The sequence below is a fragment of the Hylobates moloch genome, unplaced genomic scaffold, assembly GCF_009828535.3.
Source record: "Hylobates moloch isolate HMO894 unplaced genomic scaffold, HMol_V3 SCAFFOLD_3, whole genome shotgun sequence".
NCBI lineage: Eukaryota > Metazoa > Chordata > Mammalia > Primates > Hylobatidae > Hylobates > Hylobates moloch.
Window position 1 is genome coordinate 9,622,686 of NW_026652278.1, and position 21,305 is coordinate 9,643,990.

Here is a 21,305-nt window from a genome sequence, read left to right on the forward strand (position 1 = left end):
AGAAAGAGATGAATGCATTCTTTTTGTGGTTTCTCAGAGGCATCATCTGAATATCATTTATTGCACGATGGTATAATTTTGTAACATCTCTGGGGCTGGTACCTCCTTTTTCACTGAATTCTCCCAGGCACTTGCTTTTTAAATTCATAATCAATTTTGCAGAGGTGGCTGTCACTTCCCAATGAGTCATCTTTGGGAAGAGCTCTCCATTCCCCTGACACTGTGCTACATTTAATTGACTGTCCAGTGTGCCCAGAAAGAACGGAGATTGGCAGCAGAAACAAAATATGCAGGCTGGCAAAACCAGGAGCCTTAAATTTAATTTCAAATCCTGTTCAGTAGACTTTGATGGGCAGTTCCTTCCAGTTTCCATGATTCTATAGGGTACATGTCTCAGGCTATGCGGCAGTTCTATTCTTATCTGCTAAGCCTTGGATGTCTAACACTGTACTGTGATTTTGTCCTGATAGAACGCTTATGTTAGGTGGTGCGGTGATGGATAGAGTTTTACTCAGCGGAACCTTTGGCCAAGTTGTTCACTCCCATAGCTGGACTCTTAATTTCACATTTCCATTGCCCACTGAAAGTAAGGCTGGCCCCAGAATTTGAGCTGAAAGTGCTCAGAGATAGGGAAGATGGGCTGGCTGATCATTTTTATCATTCAGATTTTTTTTTTTAAATCTGATCACAAGAAATAGCTTTGCAGGAGAATGGCGTGAACCCGGGAGGCGGAGCTTGAAGTGAGCCGAGATCGCGCCACTGCACTCCAGCCTGGGCAACAGAGCAAGACTCCGTCTAAAAAAAAAAAAAGAAAAAGAAAAAAAAGAAATAGCTTTGTGAAATAGCCATGGAAAAATAGGGTTAATAAACGAGGATGCTTCACTTGGTTCACATGTCCTTTCTGGGAGGCGGGGAGTCAGGGAATTATCCCTTCACATGGTGATAATATAGAGAAAATTCCAGAGCAAAAACTTTACCTGTCTTGGAAATTCAGATCAAAAGAATTTTTGAGCAAGGCATGGTGGTGTGTGCTTGTAGTCCCAGCTATTCAGAGGGCCGAGGAGGGAGGATCATTTCAACCCAGGAGTTGGAGGCCAGCCTGGGCAACATAGCAAGACTCCATCTCTGAAGAAAAAAAAAAAGAATTTTTGGTAGTAATAGCAGCTGATACTGAACACATCAAATGACTTAAACACTAACAAACAAATGTTCGCTGGATAAACTTACCCTTCAACACCTACTTCAAGTACACCCTGGTCTTGGGGCTTTCTGTCTGTGGTCGGCCCCGCACTAAGTTAGTGATTCTGTCCTTAAATCCTCCCGCAGCGGTTTGCTCATATTCCTGAAATAGCACCGGCCCCACTGTGTTCTAATTCATCTATTTTCACTCTTTCTTCCTGCCTAGATGGCGAGGTTCTGGGAGGGAACGATTCACCTTTGCGTCCCCGGCACCTGGTGTGCGTGGGCTGCTGTGTGGGAGATGGTTTATGTGTGCTAGATGAATGAGTAGTAGGAGTACTCATTAAATTTCATCTTTCACACTGGGCAAAAAGAGGACATGGTATATTGAAATATTTTCAACTTGTGGATACTAAGCAACTCCCTTTTATGATTTAGGATGAGGAGTTCAGGGCACAATTATTCCTTTCTTTAACACCTTCCTCATTTTCTTCTCCTATCCTCCCTCACTTCCTCTCAGTCTCAGGAAAAGATATGTCTTAATTTTCTTCAATTGAGAGTCTTTTTGAAGAACACTGCTTTCTTTCTTTCTAGGCGGGCATTAATGAAAATGATTTTTATGACGGAGCGTGGTGCGCGGGAAGAAATGACCTCCAGCAGTGGATTGAAGTGGACGCTCGGCGCCTGACCAGATTCACTGGCGTCATCACTCAAGGGAGAAACTCCCTCTGGCTGTGAGTGTACCTGGACATGTGCTTTCTGGACCCTGTTTTGGGTCTAGATTTTGAGGGTCTGGACAGACACAGGGAAGTTGCAGAGAGGTGTTTGGTGATGGGCAATAGAAGAGGAGAAAATTGGAATATGAACAGGAGGCTGGGCTCACTGTCGACACATTCTCTTGGAAGGAAGGTGCATCTCAGAACGACACCCTCCCCCTGTAAAGGAGTGGAGAGAAAGATCTGCCTGACAGGTAGAGCAGAATAGACACAGACTCAGTGAAATCCAGGCGGTTTAGGCAGGTGGCTGCTGTCTTGGCTCTGGGACGAGATATTAGTGTTTTGGCTGGTGGCCAGGGCACAGCCCAAGGCAGGACCTCTGGACAAACAGTGAGTACACAGTTCTGGGGTAGAGGGCATGGATCGTCCAGATCCTGGAAAGAAGGACTGGAGGTCTAGGTTCCTAAATGGAGGATCATCAGAGAAGTAGTAAAAGTCAAGGATGACAGAGCTTGAGGCCTGAGAGTGAGAAGGGGTCTCATTTCTCAGAATTTCACTCAAGGCCAAGGCTGGGGCAGTGACAAGTGTGATCTGATGGTAATCCCAGGAGAGATGGGCTGCAGCCCCTGAAAACCCTCCATCTCATGACATATGCATACAGTGAAACATATTATTCAGCCTTAAAGAGGAAGGCATGCTGCCACATGCTACACATGGGTACAGCTTGGGGACAGTCTGCTGAGCGCAATACGCCAGTCACAAAAGATAAACACTGCATGATTCCACTTCCATGACGACCTAGAGCAGTCAGATGTGTAGAGGCAGAAATTAGAATGGTGTTGCCAGGGCTAGGAGGAAAGGGGAATTGGGAGTTAATGTTGAAGAGGTACAGAGGTTCAGTATAGCTTGATGAAAAGTTTTGGAGATAGATGGTTGCAAATCAGTGTGAATGAACTTAATACCACAAAACTGTACAGTTAAAGATGGTTACAATGATAAATTTTATGTTATGTTTATTTTACAACAAGCAAGCAAAAATACATGAACAAAATCACCCTGTCGACCTCGGCTCAGGGCTGGTTGTGCAGACGGAGGCAGAGCTGCATCCGTGAGGGATGTTGTGTGGCTCCGGCCATGTGGACGGTGGTTATGCAGAGCTTGGGGGCTTTGTGGAGGGGTGCAGTAGGGTCAGCAGGACCTCAGGTGCTTTCTGAACTTATACAAGAAATCTTCAAATTCTTCTAACATCTGCCGACATTGAGAAGCCAAGCTCACAAATGCCCCATGCGCGAACATTAGGAAACTGTGATCTTTGTGAGCTCAGATCCCTCCCGTCTGCAGTCGTCCCCAACCCTCCCATCTATACTGCACTCTCAAAGCTCATGTCTTGGCATCTTTCAACATTTACTAATTACTTGTTGGCAATCAAATAAAATCAGAGTTTAATTTGCTGACTAGATTAATTTTAATTTCTGGAAGGTCAACATTAATAAATAAAGTGGGAGAAGTGAGATGAACCTGGCATCTGTGCTCACATTTAACCACCTGTCATTGTCCCTGCAAAGGGGACTTTCTTATACAGTGACAATTGTCAGGCAGTGACTCATCAGCTATTTTATTCTGAATTTTTTTTTACTGTAAAGACAATATTATAACATCCAGCAAAATTTTAAAACATTATGCATGATTCTGTGGTCCTTATGCTAACAGATTTTCCCCCCCATATTGCACTAATGTTACATATCCAGTTATTTTATTTTTAACTTAAAGACATACCAGTAACGTTTTTCATGCTGTTACTCAGGCTTTGTAATGATTATTTTTAATGGCCTGTAATTTACTCAGCCACACCTCCATCCCTGTCCCCATTTTCTATTATCATAGATCATATTGTGAGAAAGCATTTTCATACTTTTTCTTCATTTGAATTCTTTTCTTTGAATACATTTTCAGAGCTCAAATAATTTGTGCATTTTGACAACAGTTGATTATGCATTTATGCCATTTTGTGTATCATATTTTATTTGCCTTGCTTTTCAGTTGCTTTTGTGTATGTATATGCTGATTTTTGCTCTGCGGTACGCATTTTGCTTTTAGCAGTAGCTTATTACCATGACAATTGTTTTCACTGTTGATATTCTGAAAGGCAAGAATTTATGGGGGCAGTTGGGTTGCTTAAGAAAAAATGGAAACTTAAAACAAAAGCCTGGTTTGAGATTATCCATGGGGATTTTTGCCTTAATGCTTGCATGTTAAGCTGTCTGACCACTGTTCTTAGAGACCCAGTAGTCGGGTTATTATTGGATTAGAAAATAAGTGAAAGGTAGGTATAAAGCTCACATTCCATCTCAACTAGAAACACAAGAAGGTTTGGGGTAAGCAAGGAATTGCAGTGGAACAGTATCTTTCCTCAGCTCAGACAGTACGGGAACATCTCAGAGGGAAGGCCAGGGATAGAATTACTTTAAGAGTTACTTTTTAAAAATGTATTTCAAGCCAAATTATTCTCCAGAAACAATGAAAAGAAACCTGATGAGTTTTGGTTTGTCTTATCTCCGGGAATAGTACTGTCTCCAACGAGGACTGAAGAGGAAATGGGATGAGGATACATCTTGGTATCTGAGCCTTTTTCTATCTCAGTATGTCCAGAAAACAAGTCAAAAATGAGTATCATTAAATACTAACAGTAAAGGAGGCAGTAGTCATCTCCCTTTCTCTCTTGCCATAACCTGTCCCCACACTGCTCCCAGTACAGATGGCTATGGTATCATTTTTTTATATGTCTATTGTTTGGTTTTCATATTTCTTCCCGCTAGTCTGTGATTCCCTTTATGGCAGATCCATGTCTTGGCAGTCTTTATTCCTGGGACCTTACCCAGAACCAGGCACCTATTGGATGCACAAGAAATAACTCTTTAATGAATGGGTATCAATATGAAGTAAAGAGTTGACAAAGACTCATTCACATGGAATGATAATGAGTTAATTGATCTATGATGATACATGAATAAGCATTTATTTATATTATACATGTAATGGGGGAATGTGGAGGGTTTCGGGAAGAGAAGATTGAGAAGCCACAAGTGTCTGGAGCTGGACGGCCCCTGTAGAGCAGTCGCCGCATCAGGGCTTTAGGCCCTTGCTGGTTTTGAGATTTTGCTTCTGTGACCCTCAGTTTCCTGTTCTCTAAAAATGGGATAACTACTCTCTGTCTCATAAAGATGTGGTGAGGGTAAAATGAAATTATGATGTTTTAAATGACCCAGCACATAATAAGTGCACAGTAAGTGGTGGCTCTTCCTGCCACACGTCTTTGGGTTTATCTGTAACTGTGGTTTTCAAGCTTTATTTTTAGGTATAGTTTCTTCTCTCAAATAAAATCTTTCTTGGAAATATTTAGAAAATATAGACAGAGAAAGCTGCTTTGCATGAGTCTGAGGATTTGGGGACAGTCACCTGCCTGGTCCTCCCCTCTTCTCCCTCACAGGAACACCCCTAGAGGACAAATTGGTGGAAGTATCTGTGTGTAAGAGTCTAGTAAACAGCTTGAGGGTGGTCTGCGCAGGTTACTATCCTGCACACTTCCCCGGTGCCCGTTGCCGCTTCCCAGGTCCTGCAGGGTCGCAGGCAGAAGTGGAATTCACACCAAGACAAGCCATGGCAGAGTTGGAATTAGAGTCTGAGTTTTCTAGTTAAGTGTGCAGAGCGTACCCTGGTCTCACAGCATGTTGCATTTTGGTTAGTAATGTTTTAGAAACGGAAAGGGAGGAACTTGCCAGCCTGGTAGATTTTTCCAAATGGATGTTGCTGTTCCGAGTGGCTTCTAGCTGGCTGTCAAAATACAGAAAGACTTGACTAGCTGTTGGAGTTACAATATACACTTAAGAAATATACTTTTCCTTTATAAGACATTTATAGTTGGATTTTATTTTATTTTATTTTTTAGATGGAGTCTAAAAAACATGCCCAGGCTGGAGTGCAGATCTCGACTCACTGCAACCTCCACCTCCCAGGTTCAAGTGATACTCAGCTTCTTGAATAGCTGGAATTACAGGCACCTATCATTGTGCCCAGCTAATTTTTGTATTTTTAGTAGACACGGGGTTTCACCATGTTGGCCAGGTGGTCTTGAACTCCTAACCTCAGGTCATCCTCCCGCCTTGGCCTCCCAAAGTGCTGGGATTGCAGGCATGAGCCACCGTGCCTTGCCCTGTAGTTGGAATTTTAAAATGAACATTCATAATCTTATTTGTTTCTGATGCTCTCTGGATGTCTATTAATTCATTCCTATGATGTTCTCAAGTGCTCTACAATAAGCACTAGGGATATAAAAGTGAGCAAGAAATGGCCCTGCCTGCAGGGAGCTTTCAATCTAGTGGAAGAGTCCAACACCATCTTGGGTCTACTAGACTCAGCAAGGTGCATGCCGTGGTAAATGGGCACAGGGGAGCTGCTGTGAGACCTGGGAGACAAATGGGAGAGATGAAGCAGTGAAATCATGAGGCTCAGCCACCACAGTCCTGACACAAGCTCATAACCAAGTTGATGATAAGTTCTACAACCGCAGTTTTATTAGTTTTCCAAATAATTCATACTATTTGAAAGTAATACAATAACTTATACAAATATAAATTATCCAATATCATTAAAAATATAAATTATTCAATGTCATTAAAACAACCAGTTTTAATGACATTGAATAATTTATACTTCTCACAATTATGAAATATCCTTACCTACTGCATTATAATTTTGTGCAATGTGAGTATACTAATGAAAAGCAGTCTTTCATTTCCCTGATGACAGAAAGTATTTTAGATATATGAGTGTTAACAGTTATAACCAATGTGATGATTGAAAAGTTAATTATTCTGCTTGAGGTGAATAGATGCTTCTAATGATTTGGAATAAATACAGGCAGTTTGAGGTAACCAAATCTTTTCAATTTTAGCTCTTTAATCAACAAAATGATTCTCTGTATATCTTGAAGTCTTTACATTTGTCCTTTAAGTGGGGCAGTGATTTGATTAATAAGTTTGTGAGGTGAGGGCTGAGGAAGGTTAGCTGGTTGGCTGACTTTGTAAGAGCGAGTTAGGCTAATGAGAGGAAGACGGATGGAACTTCTGCTGTGAGCCAGGCTCTGTGCCTGAGAGCACAAGGACAGGGAGGCTCAGCGCTGAGACGCTCACTTTCTGTTTGGCAATGGTAAGTCTTAGCAGGAGTTCCATGTTCGGCTTTTCTTTGGAGAATTCTGATGGTGAAGGAAAGGAGTGGGTAAAATGCCAACATCAGAAGGAAAACCAGGACAAGAAAGGTGAATTTCCCTCCTTGCTTCTTGGGAATCTGGCTGTTTCTGGGCTGGGCGGAAGATCCAGGTGGAGGGAAAGTTAGTGGGGGGTGGCTGATGGGGCAGGTCCCTGAGGGGCTGACTCCGGGACAGGGGCTCACCTGGAAAGGAGGAGGGTCTCCTTTACCCTGAAATCTCACCTTGGGGGAAGATCCAGGTGGAGGGAAAGTTGGTGGGGGGTGGCCGATGGGGCAGGTCCCTGAGGGGCTGACTCCGGGACAGGGGCTCACCTGGAAAGGAGGAAGTTCTCCTATACCCTGATATAGTGAAGATGGGGAGCAGTGCTCGGGGTGTTCCAAGCCTTCACCCCAGAGTGTTTCACATTCATGGTGAAGTAGGAGGTGGAGTCCTCTGCAGCCGGGGGATGTGACAGGATTCGGGGCTGGAAACTCAGAGAATGTAAGATCTGCACTGAGATAAAGGATAGACAGCATCTTCCTCCAGTTGCAGAGAGGGCTCTGTGGCTGTTGGAGATGTGGAATTGTCACTGTCCTTTTGGGCACACTTGGTGGTATGTTCACTAGGGGCAGTGGCATTGGTGGCAGTTGCAGCTGGAGGAGATCAGGAATAAGGGCATTGTGGCACTGGTGGCACAAACTGTGTCAGGAGCGAGGGACTGTGAGACTCAAGGCTGGCGGGGCGGGAATTCAAGCTAGAGGGCTGATTACCTGGAGGTGCAGGGCAGGTTCAGGAGCCGCTGTGGGAGATGAGGCTTCAGAAGTGACGGAGGATTGGCAGGGGAAGACAGTGTCCCTATTTGAGGACCCCACGGAGCAGTGGAGTTGATGACTGGGGTCAGGGTTCAAGGGGCTGAGATGGAGCCAAGGGGAGGTTCCAAAGGAGCAGACTTCTGGGAATCTTGAGGCTTGAGGACTGGCTACTCAGCACCGTCCCTGTTGCGGGGATCTCCAGGGGACACTGGACCCTGCAAGGGTGGGGAGAGGAGATGAGGAGGCAGCTGAAGTGACAGTGGGGTCTAGCAGAAGCGGAAAGGAAGGTGAGAAGGGCAGAGGCAAATACAGAAGCAGCTGGAGGACCTTGGTCCAGGGTGTGGGGGAGCCCGAGCCTCCCCATACACCTCCTTTGGCTGAGGTTCCCATTTTCACAGTAGGAAGCGTTCAGCAAGGTCCACCCTTTCTCTTCCACTGGATCCAGCTTTCTGCTCCCCTGAGGTATTGTCCTGGCCTCTGTGTCCCCTTGTTCCTCCCAAGGGACCTGGGCCCACATGGCAGTAGCCTGCCATAGTGCAGAGAGAAGGTGCGGGGCCAGTCCAGGAGCTCAGAAGCAGAGTGCAAAGTGAGGCCAGCACTTTATAAATCATTCACCCATCTTCTCGGGAAAGAGGGTGTGTGTGTTTTCAGAATGTGTCATGCTGTGTCTCCTCGCTTAAGGGTGAAATGAAATGTTTGGCACCTACGGGGGGCTGGGGAGAGAGAAGTTTCCAAACTCCTTTCTAACCTCTTTGAAAACTGTCAGTTTCTGAACCATAGTGTTTAGCATGAAATAGAAGGGTTTTAATGAAAACATCTCTAAGTTCAAGTAGAATGCCAGGCATGCAATCATTTCTGCATTTTATGTTGAATTTCAGCAATGCAGGGATAGTTATTTGAAATTAAATAAAGCTTTCACAAGGGGCTCGTTCTTGGCTTTCTGGGTGTTGATGATGAAGGCATGAGCTCTCAGATGGGGAAATCTCTGAAATGGAAACAATTTTAGAGTGTTTTCCAGGTTGGAAGCTTCCACCCTGCTTTATTTGAGGGTCCTTGTTCTCCAGCTGTGACTCCCCAGGAAACCCCCCAGATGGTTGCTGGGCACACCCTGCCTTTGCTTCCCTCTGTTTTTTCGTGGGGAGGCCCCCTTGCTGTGGGCCTCCTCCCCTGATTAGCTGGCTAATACCCCCACCCCTTGACCCATGTCTTATTCTATTGGTGTTGCTATAGAGGAATATCTGAGGCTGGATAATTTATAAAGAAAAGAGGTTTATTTGGCGCATGATTCTGCAGTTGTGCAAGAAGCATGGTGCCTGCATCTGCATCTGGTGAAAGCCTCAGGCTGCTCCCACTCAAGTTGGAAGGTGAAGGGGAGCTGGTGTGTGCAGAGATCACATGGGGAGAGGGGAGGCAAGAGAGAGGGGAAAGGTGCCAGGCTTCTTTTAACAACCAGCTGTCATGGAAGCTTGGGGAAACTAATAGAGCAAGAAGTCACTCAGCACCCCCTGCACCCCCACCAAGGAGGGCATTACTCTATTCATGAAGGATCTGTCCCTATGACCCAGACACCTCCCATTAAGCTGCACTTCCAACACGGGATCAGATTTCCACATGACATTTGGAGAGGTCACACAGCCAGACTATAGCAACCCACAAGGGCCTATGGAGACTGGCTCCTACTGCCCATCAGATGTCATTTCCTTTGCTCATTGCACTCCAGCCCAGGAGCATCCTTTTTGTTCCACAAACACACCAGGCCTGCTGCTGCCCTGGAGCCTTTGCACTTTGCCATTTCCTCTGCCTGCAGGCACAAACCTCCTTGTGCTCAGAGGCCTTCTTTGCCCACCTTTTAAAACCCAGCCTCAGTTGCTTCATGTCCTCTCTTGGCTTTATTTGACCACCTATCTATTTGTTTGTACTTACCCTGATGTTGCTCCTGGGGAGCAGGCAGGGTTGTTTGCCCTTGAATCTCCAGTGCTAGATTAGAGCCCTGCACAGGGCAGGTCTCTGTGACCAGCCCCTCCTGACACTGTCTCCTCTGGAGACAGGCCAGAGTCCGCCTAGCATAGTGGAGGCTCTTTAGTGCAGAAACCACTGGGAGGAAACCTGCTCCAGGACACCCTGTGGGGATGCAGCTCCGCTCCTTTGCTCTCTGTCCCCCGATTACCAGGTCTTCACCGGTGTCAGAGTGAGTAAGAGCTCAGATTCTGGAGTGAGACTGGGATTCCAGACCTACTGAGCTGCACATCCTTGAACCTGTTTCTGAGCCTTTCGGGCCTCAGTTTCATCTGTAAGATGGAGATGTAATAGCAGCTACCACATAGGGTTGTTGTGGGGATTCAATGAGTTAATTCACATCAAGCAGTTAAGATTGTGCTTGGCACGTAGCAAGTGCCCTGTAGGAGTCTGCTGTTGCTGCCATTTTCCTGGATCTCCTTCCCTTTCGTGGAGGGTCCTGTTCTCATGCCAGCACTGCCCCTACCCCATTCCTCTATCTTCTCTCCAGCTAAGCTGAAATGTGCTCAGACTACATCCTCGGTTCTCTGATGGCTCCCACTTGCTCTGTGTGGTCCTAGTGTCGTTAACTGGGAGGCAGTTGCCACCGGCCTTGAGTAGGTGGGTGGGCCAGTGGCCATCTTGCCCTTCCAAGCCTCAGTTTCCTGGACTGTGGGAAGAGGAGACGCCTCACTCTTTCAGCTTGCTGAGTGTTGGTGAGATGCCTGTGGAAAGCCATGAGTGCAGTCTGGACACATGGCAGAGACACAATAAGCTGAAGCTTCTCTCATTTACCAGGTGGCCTCATCTTACCTCTGAGCACCTCCAAGCTCTATTTATCCCTAGCTGGAACCTCCAGCACCCCCAGTGCCTCTAGAGAGCACCCGGGAAAGGCCTGGCAACTGAATCATGTTGCAGCTAAGAAGTAGCATCTGACATTTTATGAAAATATTCCTGTGACACATCTGTATTTTGTTGGCATAAATTTGGCCGGCAGCAACTTTTTAAAAATAAAAGCACATGGGTTCCCTACACCAGGGCGGCTGGGCACTTTGCCTGTGTTACCTCCTATGCTGTGCATTGTAACCCTGCCCATGTGGGTTCCTTTCTTCTCTCATGGTATGCATAAGAAAACAGGTTTAGGAAGCCCAAGTAACATGGCTTAACCTTCTGTCTTAGTCTGTTCATGACGCTATAACAAAAATACCTTAGACTGGGAAACTTATACATAGTTGAAGTTTGTTTCTCACCGTTTGGGAAGTCCGAGATCAAAGTGCTGGCAGGTTCCATGTCTTTTGAGGGCTCCTCTTTGTTTCCCAGATGGCGCCTTGTTGCTGCATCCTCCAGAGGGGTTGAACTCTGTGTCCTCCTCCCATGGCGGAAAGGATGGAAAAGCAAAAGTCACCCAGGTGCCTGCTTCACCCACTTTTGTAAGAGCACTAATCCATTCATGAGGGCTCTGCTCTTCCCCCAAAAAGACCCACCTCTTTTTTTGAGACAGAATTTTGTTCTTGTTGCCCAGGCTAGAGTGCAATGGCGTGATCTCGGCTCACTGCAACCTCTGCCTCTTGGGTTCAAGCAATTCTCCTGTCTCAGCTTCCTCAGTAGCTGGGATTACAGGCATGCACTACCATGTTCGGCTAATATTTTTATTTTTAGTAGAGACGGGGTTTTGCCATGTTGGTCAGACTGGTCTTGAACTCCTGGCCTCAGGTGATCCACCCACCTCCACCTCCCAAAGTGCTGGGGTTACAGGTGTGAGCCACTGCGCCCAGCCTAGCCCCACCTCTTAATACCATCTCATTAGAGATTTGGTTCCAACATATGAATTTTGGAGGGACACACACTCAACCACAGCGCCCGCTTTTCCTCATAGTAAAATCCTGTCCTTTCTGCCCCCCCTCCCTGTCCAGTGCACATCCCTCCCCAAAACACTATTGCTCAAGGCTTTCTTCTGTGTTGTGAGGCTTGTGCAAGTGTAGACACCTCCGCAGGCCTGGACTTGTGTGTGCTTCATCTGAGTGCTTCTGAGTTGGGGCCAGGGGCCATTGCGTGGCTTCCCCAGGGCTGACTTACCCCTCAGATGCAGGAGATGCAGTGCCTGGGGCCTCATGACCTTTAGGGGCCCATGAAAGCATTTAATTTCTTTTAAAATAAAAAGAAAACCCCCAAACTTGTAGGTTGAAGAAAACATTCTAATATGTAATGTTAATATATTCATCTTTATACCACCATAGTCATAAAATATATGTAAAACTTTTCTTTTTGGAGGAAGGGGCCCATGGTTGGCAAAATAATCACACCACTGCCCTGTACCAGTCTGCACCCCACCCCACCCCCACCCCTACAATCCCTCCTGCCACCCCCCTCCCCCAGCCTCCACCCACAGGATGTCATTATCTTAATCTTTGGAACCTGTGAATATGGTTGGTTACATGGCAAAGAATTAAGTTTGCAGATGAAATTAAGGCTGCTAATTGCTTGACCTTAGGGTAGAAAAGATTTTTCTGGATGATCTGGGTGGGCCCAGTGTAATCACTAGGGTTCTTAAATATGGAAGAAGGAGACAGGAGGAAATACCAGAGATATGGCAACTTGAGAAGGGCTTGGCTATGGTTGGCTTTGAAGATGGAGGAGGAGACCTACAACAAGGCAGGGGTGGCCTGTAGACATTGGAAAAGGCAAGAACAGGGACTCTCCTCAGGGTCCACAGAAGGAATGCAGCCCGATTTTAGGACTTCTGACCACCAGAACTATTAGAGACTAAATGTCTGTGGTTTAAACCACTAAGTTTGTGTCAGCAATAGTAAATTAATGGTGCCCACAAAGGCAAAGTGCCGAGGGCACATGAAAGTCCTGAAATGACTTGACCAGCCACCTCTATGCCTGGCTCTCTGATATTGGGTCATGGGTCCTGGAGCTCCCAGCTGTAGGCAGTGCCTGCTGAACACTGGACAGAGGCGGGGCTGACCCACTTCTGTCTCTTCTTTAGGATTCTTACGAGTTCTTTCTTGGGTTTCTCTTTTCCTGGTCCCTCAAGCAACTATTCCAGATTTTGGGAGCTTTCAGTACCTTTGTACTTTTAGTTCTCTGCACTGGGGCTGTTTAGGAACTGCTTCACCCTGTACCCAAATTTAATGTGACTTGGCCCCCAAAGTGGCATTTCCCCAGCTCTCTGCCCGATAGATATTTTTACTGGAGGTAATGGAAAATAGATAATATTTCTAAGTTTACAGCATTTCCTCCTGTGGTCTGAATTCTCAAAAAGCCATGGTAACCAGTCCACAGTGAAAAATCCAATAAATCAACAGTTCACACAGTGTCCCACATTTGGCTGTACTGAGAACATGGCAGAGCCATTTAACTGTGTGATTAGAGTTCCAGCAAAGAAAGAGAGAAAGACACACACACACATACACACACACACACACACACACACAGAGAGAGAGAGAGAGAGAGAGAGATGAGTGCATACTCATGTTTCAAGTGCTGTGTGCACCCATGCTTATTGTAGACATAAGATAACATTTTCATTTTTTTTTTTGCATATTATTCCCAGGAGCTGCAAAAGGCAAGCCCAGCCCTCCTGGAATCAGCAGTCCTGCCCAAAGTTATAATTTGGCCATGGGTAAGATTCAAGCCTGCTAGCCTGTTGGAATGCAGCTGTCAGGAGGTGATGGACAGGAAGAGGAGGCGGCCAGCTTCCTCATGGTTCCAGCAGAGAACTGGCCTAAAAAATGAGGAAAGCTTTTGGGACTCTTTGCTCTGAGTAGAAAGGGATTTAATAGTGCTTTCCCTACTTGTGTGTAGAGGTGGGCAACAGCCAGTGCCTTGCACAAATGAAGGTTGGGGACTACTAGCGCTCCTTTTATGTGACTGACTCTGCCCACTTGCCACATCTGGTGGTGTTTGCTGTAGCTGATGATGGCTGCTTGCACGGATTTGGGGAGTTGGAGGGAGAAGGTCTAACCAACAAGGTGATTGCTGTGAAACTCCAGCATGGTAGACCTCCACGATTGGGGTAGCTCCTCAATCTTACCTTGCATCCCTCCAAATTATTATTTGACTGAGATTTGAGCTACTCATATTTTCCCCAATTATTCCCTTTCTTGTCACTTTGCTTATGGCACCTTTTGCTGTGCAAAAATTTTGAATTTCTATATGGTTAATATCATCAGTTTCTTAAGATATGTCATACTTTAAACTCCTTCTAAATATAAATAGTTTTCCTTATATTTTCTTCTAGTACATTTATTATTTCAATTTTTACATTGACATCTTTGAACCATCTGGAATTTATTTTGGTGCAGGGTATATGTAACATATCAAGCTTTTTTTTTTTTTTTTTCCTCAAATGGCTTCCAGGAAATCCCAACATTATTATATGATCCATATTTTTTCCAACCGAAATGCCACCCCCAGGATAGCCTACATTCCTGTCTATTGTGGGCTTTACTTTTGGGTTTTTTATTCTGTCACATTGTTCTGTTTTTATTTGCCAGAACTACATGGCTGTGGTTACTATAGTGTGCATTGTGTTGCTATCCCATGGACTTAGTTCTTCCTCCTTATTAATCTTTTCAGACTTTTTCTGGCTAGTCTTGCTATATTCTTTTTCATACAAACTTTTCAATAAGGTCCAAATTATCTCCATGAAAAATTTCTGTTGATCTTTTAGGGGACTGCCTTAACTTGAGGGATTGAGGGAGAATTGGCATATCTGAGATCAACGTCTTCCTCTCTAAAGACATGATGTTGGCTTTTCCATTTGTTCAGATATTTCTTTTTACTCCTGGTAATGTTTGTGTTTAATTTTGTTGTTGTTGTTGTTGTTGTTTGTTTGGGTTGGGTGCAGTGGCTCATGCCTATAATCGCAGCACTTTGGGAGGCTGAGGCGATAGAGGGAGACTCTGTCTCAAAAAAAAAATTTTTTTTTCCACAAAGGTTATACACATTTGTCTGTTCATTGCATATTCAGTTTTGTAAGACACTGCCAAACTGTTTCCTTGAGTGGCTGTTCACTTTATCTTTGCACCAGCAATGTCTGAGTGATCCAGTTTCTGGGCATCCTCACCAGCATTTAATCTTACCACTATTTTTTATTTTAGCCATTCTGACAGGTGCGTAGTGATATCTCGTCGCCATCTTAATTTGCATTTCTTTAATAGCCAGCGATGTTGAATGTCTTTTTATGAGCTTATTTGCCAACTAGATATCCTTTTTAGTGAAATGTTTCTTCCTGTCTTTTGTCCATGTTCTAATTGCGTTGTTTATGTTTTCACTCTTGAGAGTTCTTTATTTAGCAGATTTTTGATATATGTCTTTTGTTGGACATGTGGTTTGTAAATATTTTCTCCCAGTCAATGTTTTGTCTTTCTGTCTTCTTAGGTTGGCTTCACATCAACTTTGCAGAGCAAAAGTTTTAAATTTCAACCAAGTTCAATTTCCTGCTTTTATGAATTGTGCTTTTGGTGTCATGTTTAAGAATTTCTTTTATCAAGCCCTAGATCTCAAAAATCTTTCTTTTATCTTCTAAAAGTTTTATGTTTTACATTTAATGCTATTATCCATTTTGAGTTAATTTTTATATAAAAGGTGAGATTTAGGTCAAGGTTTGTGTATTAGTTTGTTTTCATGCTGCTGATAAAGACATACCAGAGAAACCAGGAAAGAGGTTTAATTGACTCACAGTTCCACATGGCTGGGGAGGCTTCACAATCATGGTGGAAGAGCAAGGAACATCTTACATGGTGGCAGGCAAGAGAGAGCTTGTGCAGGCGAACTCCTCTTTGTAAAACCATCAGATCTCATGAGGCTTATTCACTATCATGAGAACAGCATGGAAAAGACCTGCCCCTATGATTCAATTACATCCCACCAGGTCCCTCTCGTGACACATGGGAATTGTGGGAGCTACAATTCAAGATGAGGTTTGGGTGGGGATACAGCCAAACCATATCAGTTGGTTTATTTTGCTTATAAATACTTAATTGCTTCGGTACCAGTTGTTGAAAAGATCTATCCTTCCACCATCAGATTGATTTTGCACTTGTAAACAATTGGTTGGACATATTTATATGGATTTATTTCTCTTTCTTTAACTTTTTTTTTTTTTTTTGAGATGAGGTCTTGCTCTGTTACCTAGGCTATAGTGCAGTGGCACGATCATGACTCACTTTAGCCTCAACCTCCCAGGCTCAAGCAATCTTCTGACTCAGCTTGCCGAGAAGCAAGGACTAGAGGCATGCACCACAACATCTGGCTAATTTTTGTTTTTAAAATTTTTTGTAGAGACAGGGTCTCACTATATTACCCTGGCTAGTCTCAAATTCCTGGGCTTAGGTAATCCACCTGCCTTGGCCTTCCCAAGTGTTGGGATTACAGGTGTGAGCCACCTTGCCCACCCTGATTTATTTTTCTGTTCTGTTCCACAGAACCCTTACTATCATACAGTCCTAATGACTGTAGCTATATAATATCTTGAAACTGGGGAGGCTGATTTTCCCAGTTCATTCTTTTAAGAAATTGTTTTAGCTATTCTTGCTCCTTTGCCTTTCTATATTAATTTTAGAATAATCTTGTCTATAGCTACAAAAACATCCTACTAGGAATTTGATAGGAATTGCAGTAAAGCTGTGTGTATATTTGTAGATAGTCAGCATCTTTACCATGTTGAATCTTCCAGTCCATGAACATGGAATATTTTTCCATTTATTTAAATCTTCTTTGTTTTCTTTCATCAGAATTTTACAGTTTTCAGCATGCGAGTCCTGTTTTCTATGCTTTTTTGTAAACCTTTTGTTAGATTTATTTCTAAGTATTTTGTCTTTTTGAGCAATTATAAATGATATTGTTTGCTACTATTTTATTTATGATTTTTGCATCAGTATTCACACGTGACAGTATTGTAAAGGTTTATTTTTGGTGGGCAATCTGTTGGTTTTTGGTATCAAATCTTCCTTCATTTTCTATGTTCTGAATACATTTAGGCATGGTTTCAGGAGGCTTCTTCTCTTTCTGCTGTGGTTATCCATCTGTTTAGATTTTCAGTCATTTCTGCAGTTGATTTGGACAAAATCTATTGTCCTAGAACACTTGTGTTTTTAAATATATTTGTATTTGATTCAGCAAAATTGTCTCTTAGAGAGTTTTAAATTTCTTCTCATTAGTGATTATTTTATTCTTATTTTTATTCTAGGTATTTGTGCTTTTTACCTTTTTAAATGGTTTATAATATCTTTTTTTCTCTTTTTTAATACAAAAACAAGACTTCATTAGAATTACTTATTTAGCTATTTTCTGTTATTGGTTTTATTAATTTCTTTTAAAAAAACCAATTCTTTTGCTTTCTCCAGATTTATTTTATTGTTTGATTAACTTCCTAAGTTGAATGCTTAATTCATTTACTTTTCCCTAATTTAGTAGTGTAAGTTTGTAAGGTTTCGAGATTCTGAGTGCTGCTTTAACTTCATCCCACTGGTTCTGATATAATGTTTTTATTATCATTTGTTTCTAAATATTCTGTAATTTCAACTTGATTTTTCTATTTAGTCCAAGATTGTCTAAGAGACTGATTTACATTTCCCCTGGGGGAGGTTTTTGGATTTTTAATTTTTATTAATACATTTCTCGTTGCATCAGATAATGTTGTCTCTACTTTCTAATTTCTTGATGTTTTGGAAGTTTCTTCTGAGGCCTAAAATAGGGAGAGTTTCTGTTAATGCTCCATGAATGCTTGAAAAGAAAGATGATTTTTGTTTTTAGACTACAGAACTTCAAGTCTATTAATTAGATTTACTTTATTAATTATGATATTTAGTTTCCTTCATACTAATGACCCATTACAGTCTAGAGAGTTTGTCTTTATCCCTCCCTGTTTTTTTCTATAATTTTTTTCATTAATGTCGATGCTATGTTTTAGTGCATAGATATTCATAACCGTTTAATGCCTTATTGTGAGCTGTGTCTTTTGGAATAATGTAATACCATTATTTGTCTGACTTAATGCTTTTGGCCCTGAAGTCCACCTTCAGGTTTTACAAATGCATTCTTGGCATGCTTTCTGTGTGTCCATAACTCGATTTCAACTTTTCTGAATCACTTCGTGTGTTTCTTGTGTATCAGCATAGGATTGTGTTTCCTCTGATAATTAAGAAGGCCTGTAATTTTGTTCTGCTGTCTCTAATTTTATAGTCATAAAATTATGACTATAATTTTATATAATGCTCAATACAATATTTCTTCAGATACTATTAACATCCTATTATGAACAGTGGTTAAATTTGTGTAATCCTTCATACCCTGTCCCCTTCCTCTACTCCTCCAATTTTAGCTGATTCATTACCATTCTTAGTGTTTACCTTTGCATTGTTAAATGTTCCTGTACCTCCACTACTTATTTATTAGCTTTGATATCTTTCAACTTCCCTTCCCTTTCTTCTGCTATTAGTAGCACAGTATAGTAACCAGGATGCCTGGGTTTGGAGCCTCATTCTACCTCTGAGTGAACGGGGAAGTGCTCTTAACCTTCTATGCTCAGAAGCATAATCTTGCAGGGGAGATGAAAATCCTGCCAGGTGGTATCTCCCTGCCATTGAAAGGGGAGTAAGCTTAGCAGTGAAGAACTTTGCCACTTTCTGTCTGACCGAGATCAAGTTACTTGATTTCATGTGCTTCAGTTTCCTTATCTGTAAAGCAGGAATAATAATGATACCTCATAGTGTTGATTAAATGAAATAAAACAAGTATAGTAGTTTAGAATTGTGTCTGGCCCATCGTCACCATCCAGTAGATGTTTGTACTGATTGCTGGAACTACATGATGCTGTGCAGTGGAAAGTGATTATGACAGGAGACGTTCACATCAGAGCCAACTGAGGGGTGTGAGGAAAACCATGGAGCTCTTCTCACCCAGAAGAGCTGTTTCTGTGGTAATATGCCAGTCTTTGAAACCTCACATTCTGCAAAATTTGTGCACTGAAAGTAAGGGAGCTTCTTGGGAAGACCTCAAAAAACCCAAGCAACTTGGAACCAGAACACTACTAAAAGTGATAATAATCTTAATAAAAATATTAACATAGTTAAAGATGTGTTATACGCTATATTCAAATTTATAGATAACTCTTTTTTTAACAAAAGGTGAAGGTAGCTTGGAAGGGTTGAGACTGTTGTGTGATGCTTGTGGAGACAATGACAGATGGGCATCGTCAGTGGAAGGCAAGGTGAGGTTTAGCAGCTGCGAACACTAGTTCAGTGCTGTGATGCCAGAGATGAAGGTTCATTGGTTCATTGTCTTGTGTTTGTTTCTCTTGCACAAAGACGGTAAATAACTGTGCAGTAAATATTTCCAAGGGAGAATACATGGCAGAGTGAGGAGAGAGAAGAAGATGGGGAGAACGGGCATCAGGTGCTGTGCCGTATTCTCCACGGCCTGCTGCATTCAACTGAGTTAGCATGTCTTCTTCCATTTGCTGTCTGATACTTGGTGGTGCAAACATTAACGTGCTGGGAAACTCATCAGGCATGACCCAAGATGACTTTGGCCTTATATATGGGCATTTCACCCTGCCCCCTTCCTCTCTGTCTCTTCTCTAATGAGTACATACACAACTACACACTGTATGTGTGGATAGAGCACATGGTGTGAGGCCTACATGTAATCTAGCCACTGGATTGTCCACAGTATGAGGCTCATTCAGAATTGTGGCCAGTTTAGATCCAGAAGGTAAATGTTTTCCCCTCAGAATCCTCCAGAAGTTTCTGAGGTCTTTTTGGAATTTCTGGTAAGTGTCCAATTTCTAAGCCATGTTGGGTAATTTTGATTTGAGAGAAAGGGAGACTTTCAAACAGGAAAAGACATGATTCCTCCAGGTGCATGTTTCTGTACATTAGCCTTGCCTTCCCACTGGAAGTGGCAAAATGTCAGTCAGTTGAATGCCTGAGTTCCTGTGTGTCTTTCAGGGCTGGGAGATGTCCTATTTCATTACAAAATGGTCATGATGACAATAACTACCATGTGTTGAGCTACTGTAATAGTAAGTATTGTTAACTCTGTTCCCTACCGCATCCCTTGAAGTTAGGATTTATCAACTTATTGCTACAGAGAACCACAACCACTGGAGATGGCATAGTTAGGATGTGGCAGAGCAAGTCTTTGAGCCCAGTTCTGCCCGGTTTGAAAGTCCCTGATCTTTCCAGGATGCCATCCAGCACTACAGGTTGTCGGCAGCAAATCTCCCTGCTTGCTTTCAGCACGCCAGCTGGTCTTGAGAATATACAACTCTCATGGTGTGGATTTTGCACACTCAATACCATCTTTCATGCCTGCTAGGAAGCTTCTTTATTTTCAATGAAGCTGTCTCTCTGTGGGAATATCTTTTGTGCTGTGTTAGCTTCAATCCAGGTTGAAGGAATGGTTGAGCCTATGATTTTTGTAAGCATTTTTGACAGATGAAATATTTGCTAACTTTCACAGAAGTCAATATTTTTCTTCTTTTCTAATAACATTCTGATCTCCAGTTTTTCTTTAAAGTCCATCTGAAAAATAACATTAGCACAGCCAGCAGAGTGGTCAGTTGGCAATACATTTAGAACACAAGCCAGGCAATGGAAAGTAAAAAGCAAAATGCTTTCCAATTTTATTCACATAAACTTCCACTGACTTTCTCTCCAGAGAAACATAGTAAAATGTGAACTCTTAAGAAGAAAAAGAAATTTTTCTTTTTAGTCCTGCTTTGAATGTGTAACAGAGATAAAAATTGGCCTCAATCCTTGCATGCATTGGAAGAAAATGACCCTAAAATAAGTGGAAAAGCTGAAAACGTGCCAAGGGAGTGAAGTGGATTGATTTTTTAATTAAAAATTATTTTATAGTTTAAAAGGCCAAATAATGCTACTTTTAATAAAACATGGTGGCCCATGTCTCATACTTTTCTCAGTTTCAATTCTGGTCTGCCAAGGCAACAATGGCAAACCCATTATCTGTTTCTTCTGTTTTCTTTTTCTTAATCTCAATATTTTGGAATAAAATGCTTTTAGTACTCTTTCCCCAGATTATTTTAAATTAGTTATCATCTTCTGACATTCTACTATGAAAAGTGAGTATTTGTCTCTTATTGACCAACCTCTAACACACACACTTTTTTTCTCTTTCTCATTCTGTCTCTTTCTCTCTGTCTCTGTCTCTATTTTCTTATCCTTCCAAAAGAGTTATAATGCCAAGTTTTGTTAAATCAGTGTTGAATTTTTACACAATAGTTATTATTGAATTGTTATTTACAAGTCAGGTCAAATAGTGTACTATAGTTAAATTTCCTTCCCTGTGCAACATTTTTGCTTTTACTGGAGGTAATAATCACTT

The 21,305-nt window shown here is 42.6% G+C and overlaps 1 protein-coding gene across 1 annotated transcript in view; it reads left to right on the forward strand.

The window, feature by feature from the left end:
- Positions 1 to 21,305, forward strand: part of CPXM2 (carboxypeptidase X, M14 family member 2) — a 153,398-nt gene that overhangs the window by 54,623 nt on the left and 77,470 nt on the right. Inside the window, exon 4 of the mRNA XM_032175790.2 lies at positions 1,774 to 1,913. Coding sequence (XP_032031681.1) covers positions 1,774 to 1,913 — 140 coding nt within the window. The remainder of the gene's footprint in view (positions 1 to 1,773; positions 1,914 to 21,305) is intronic.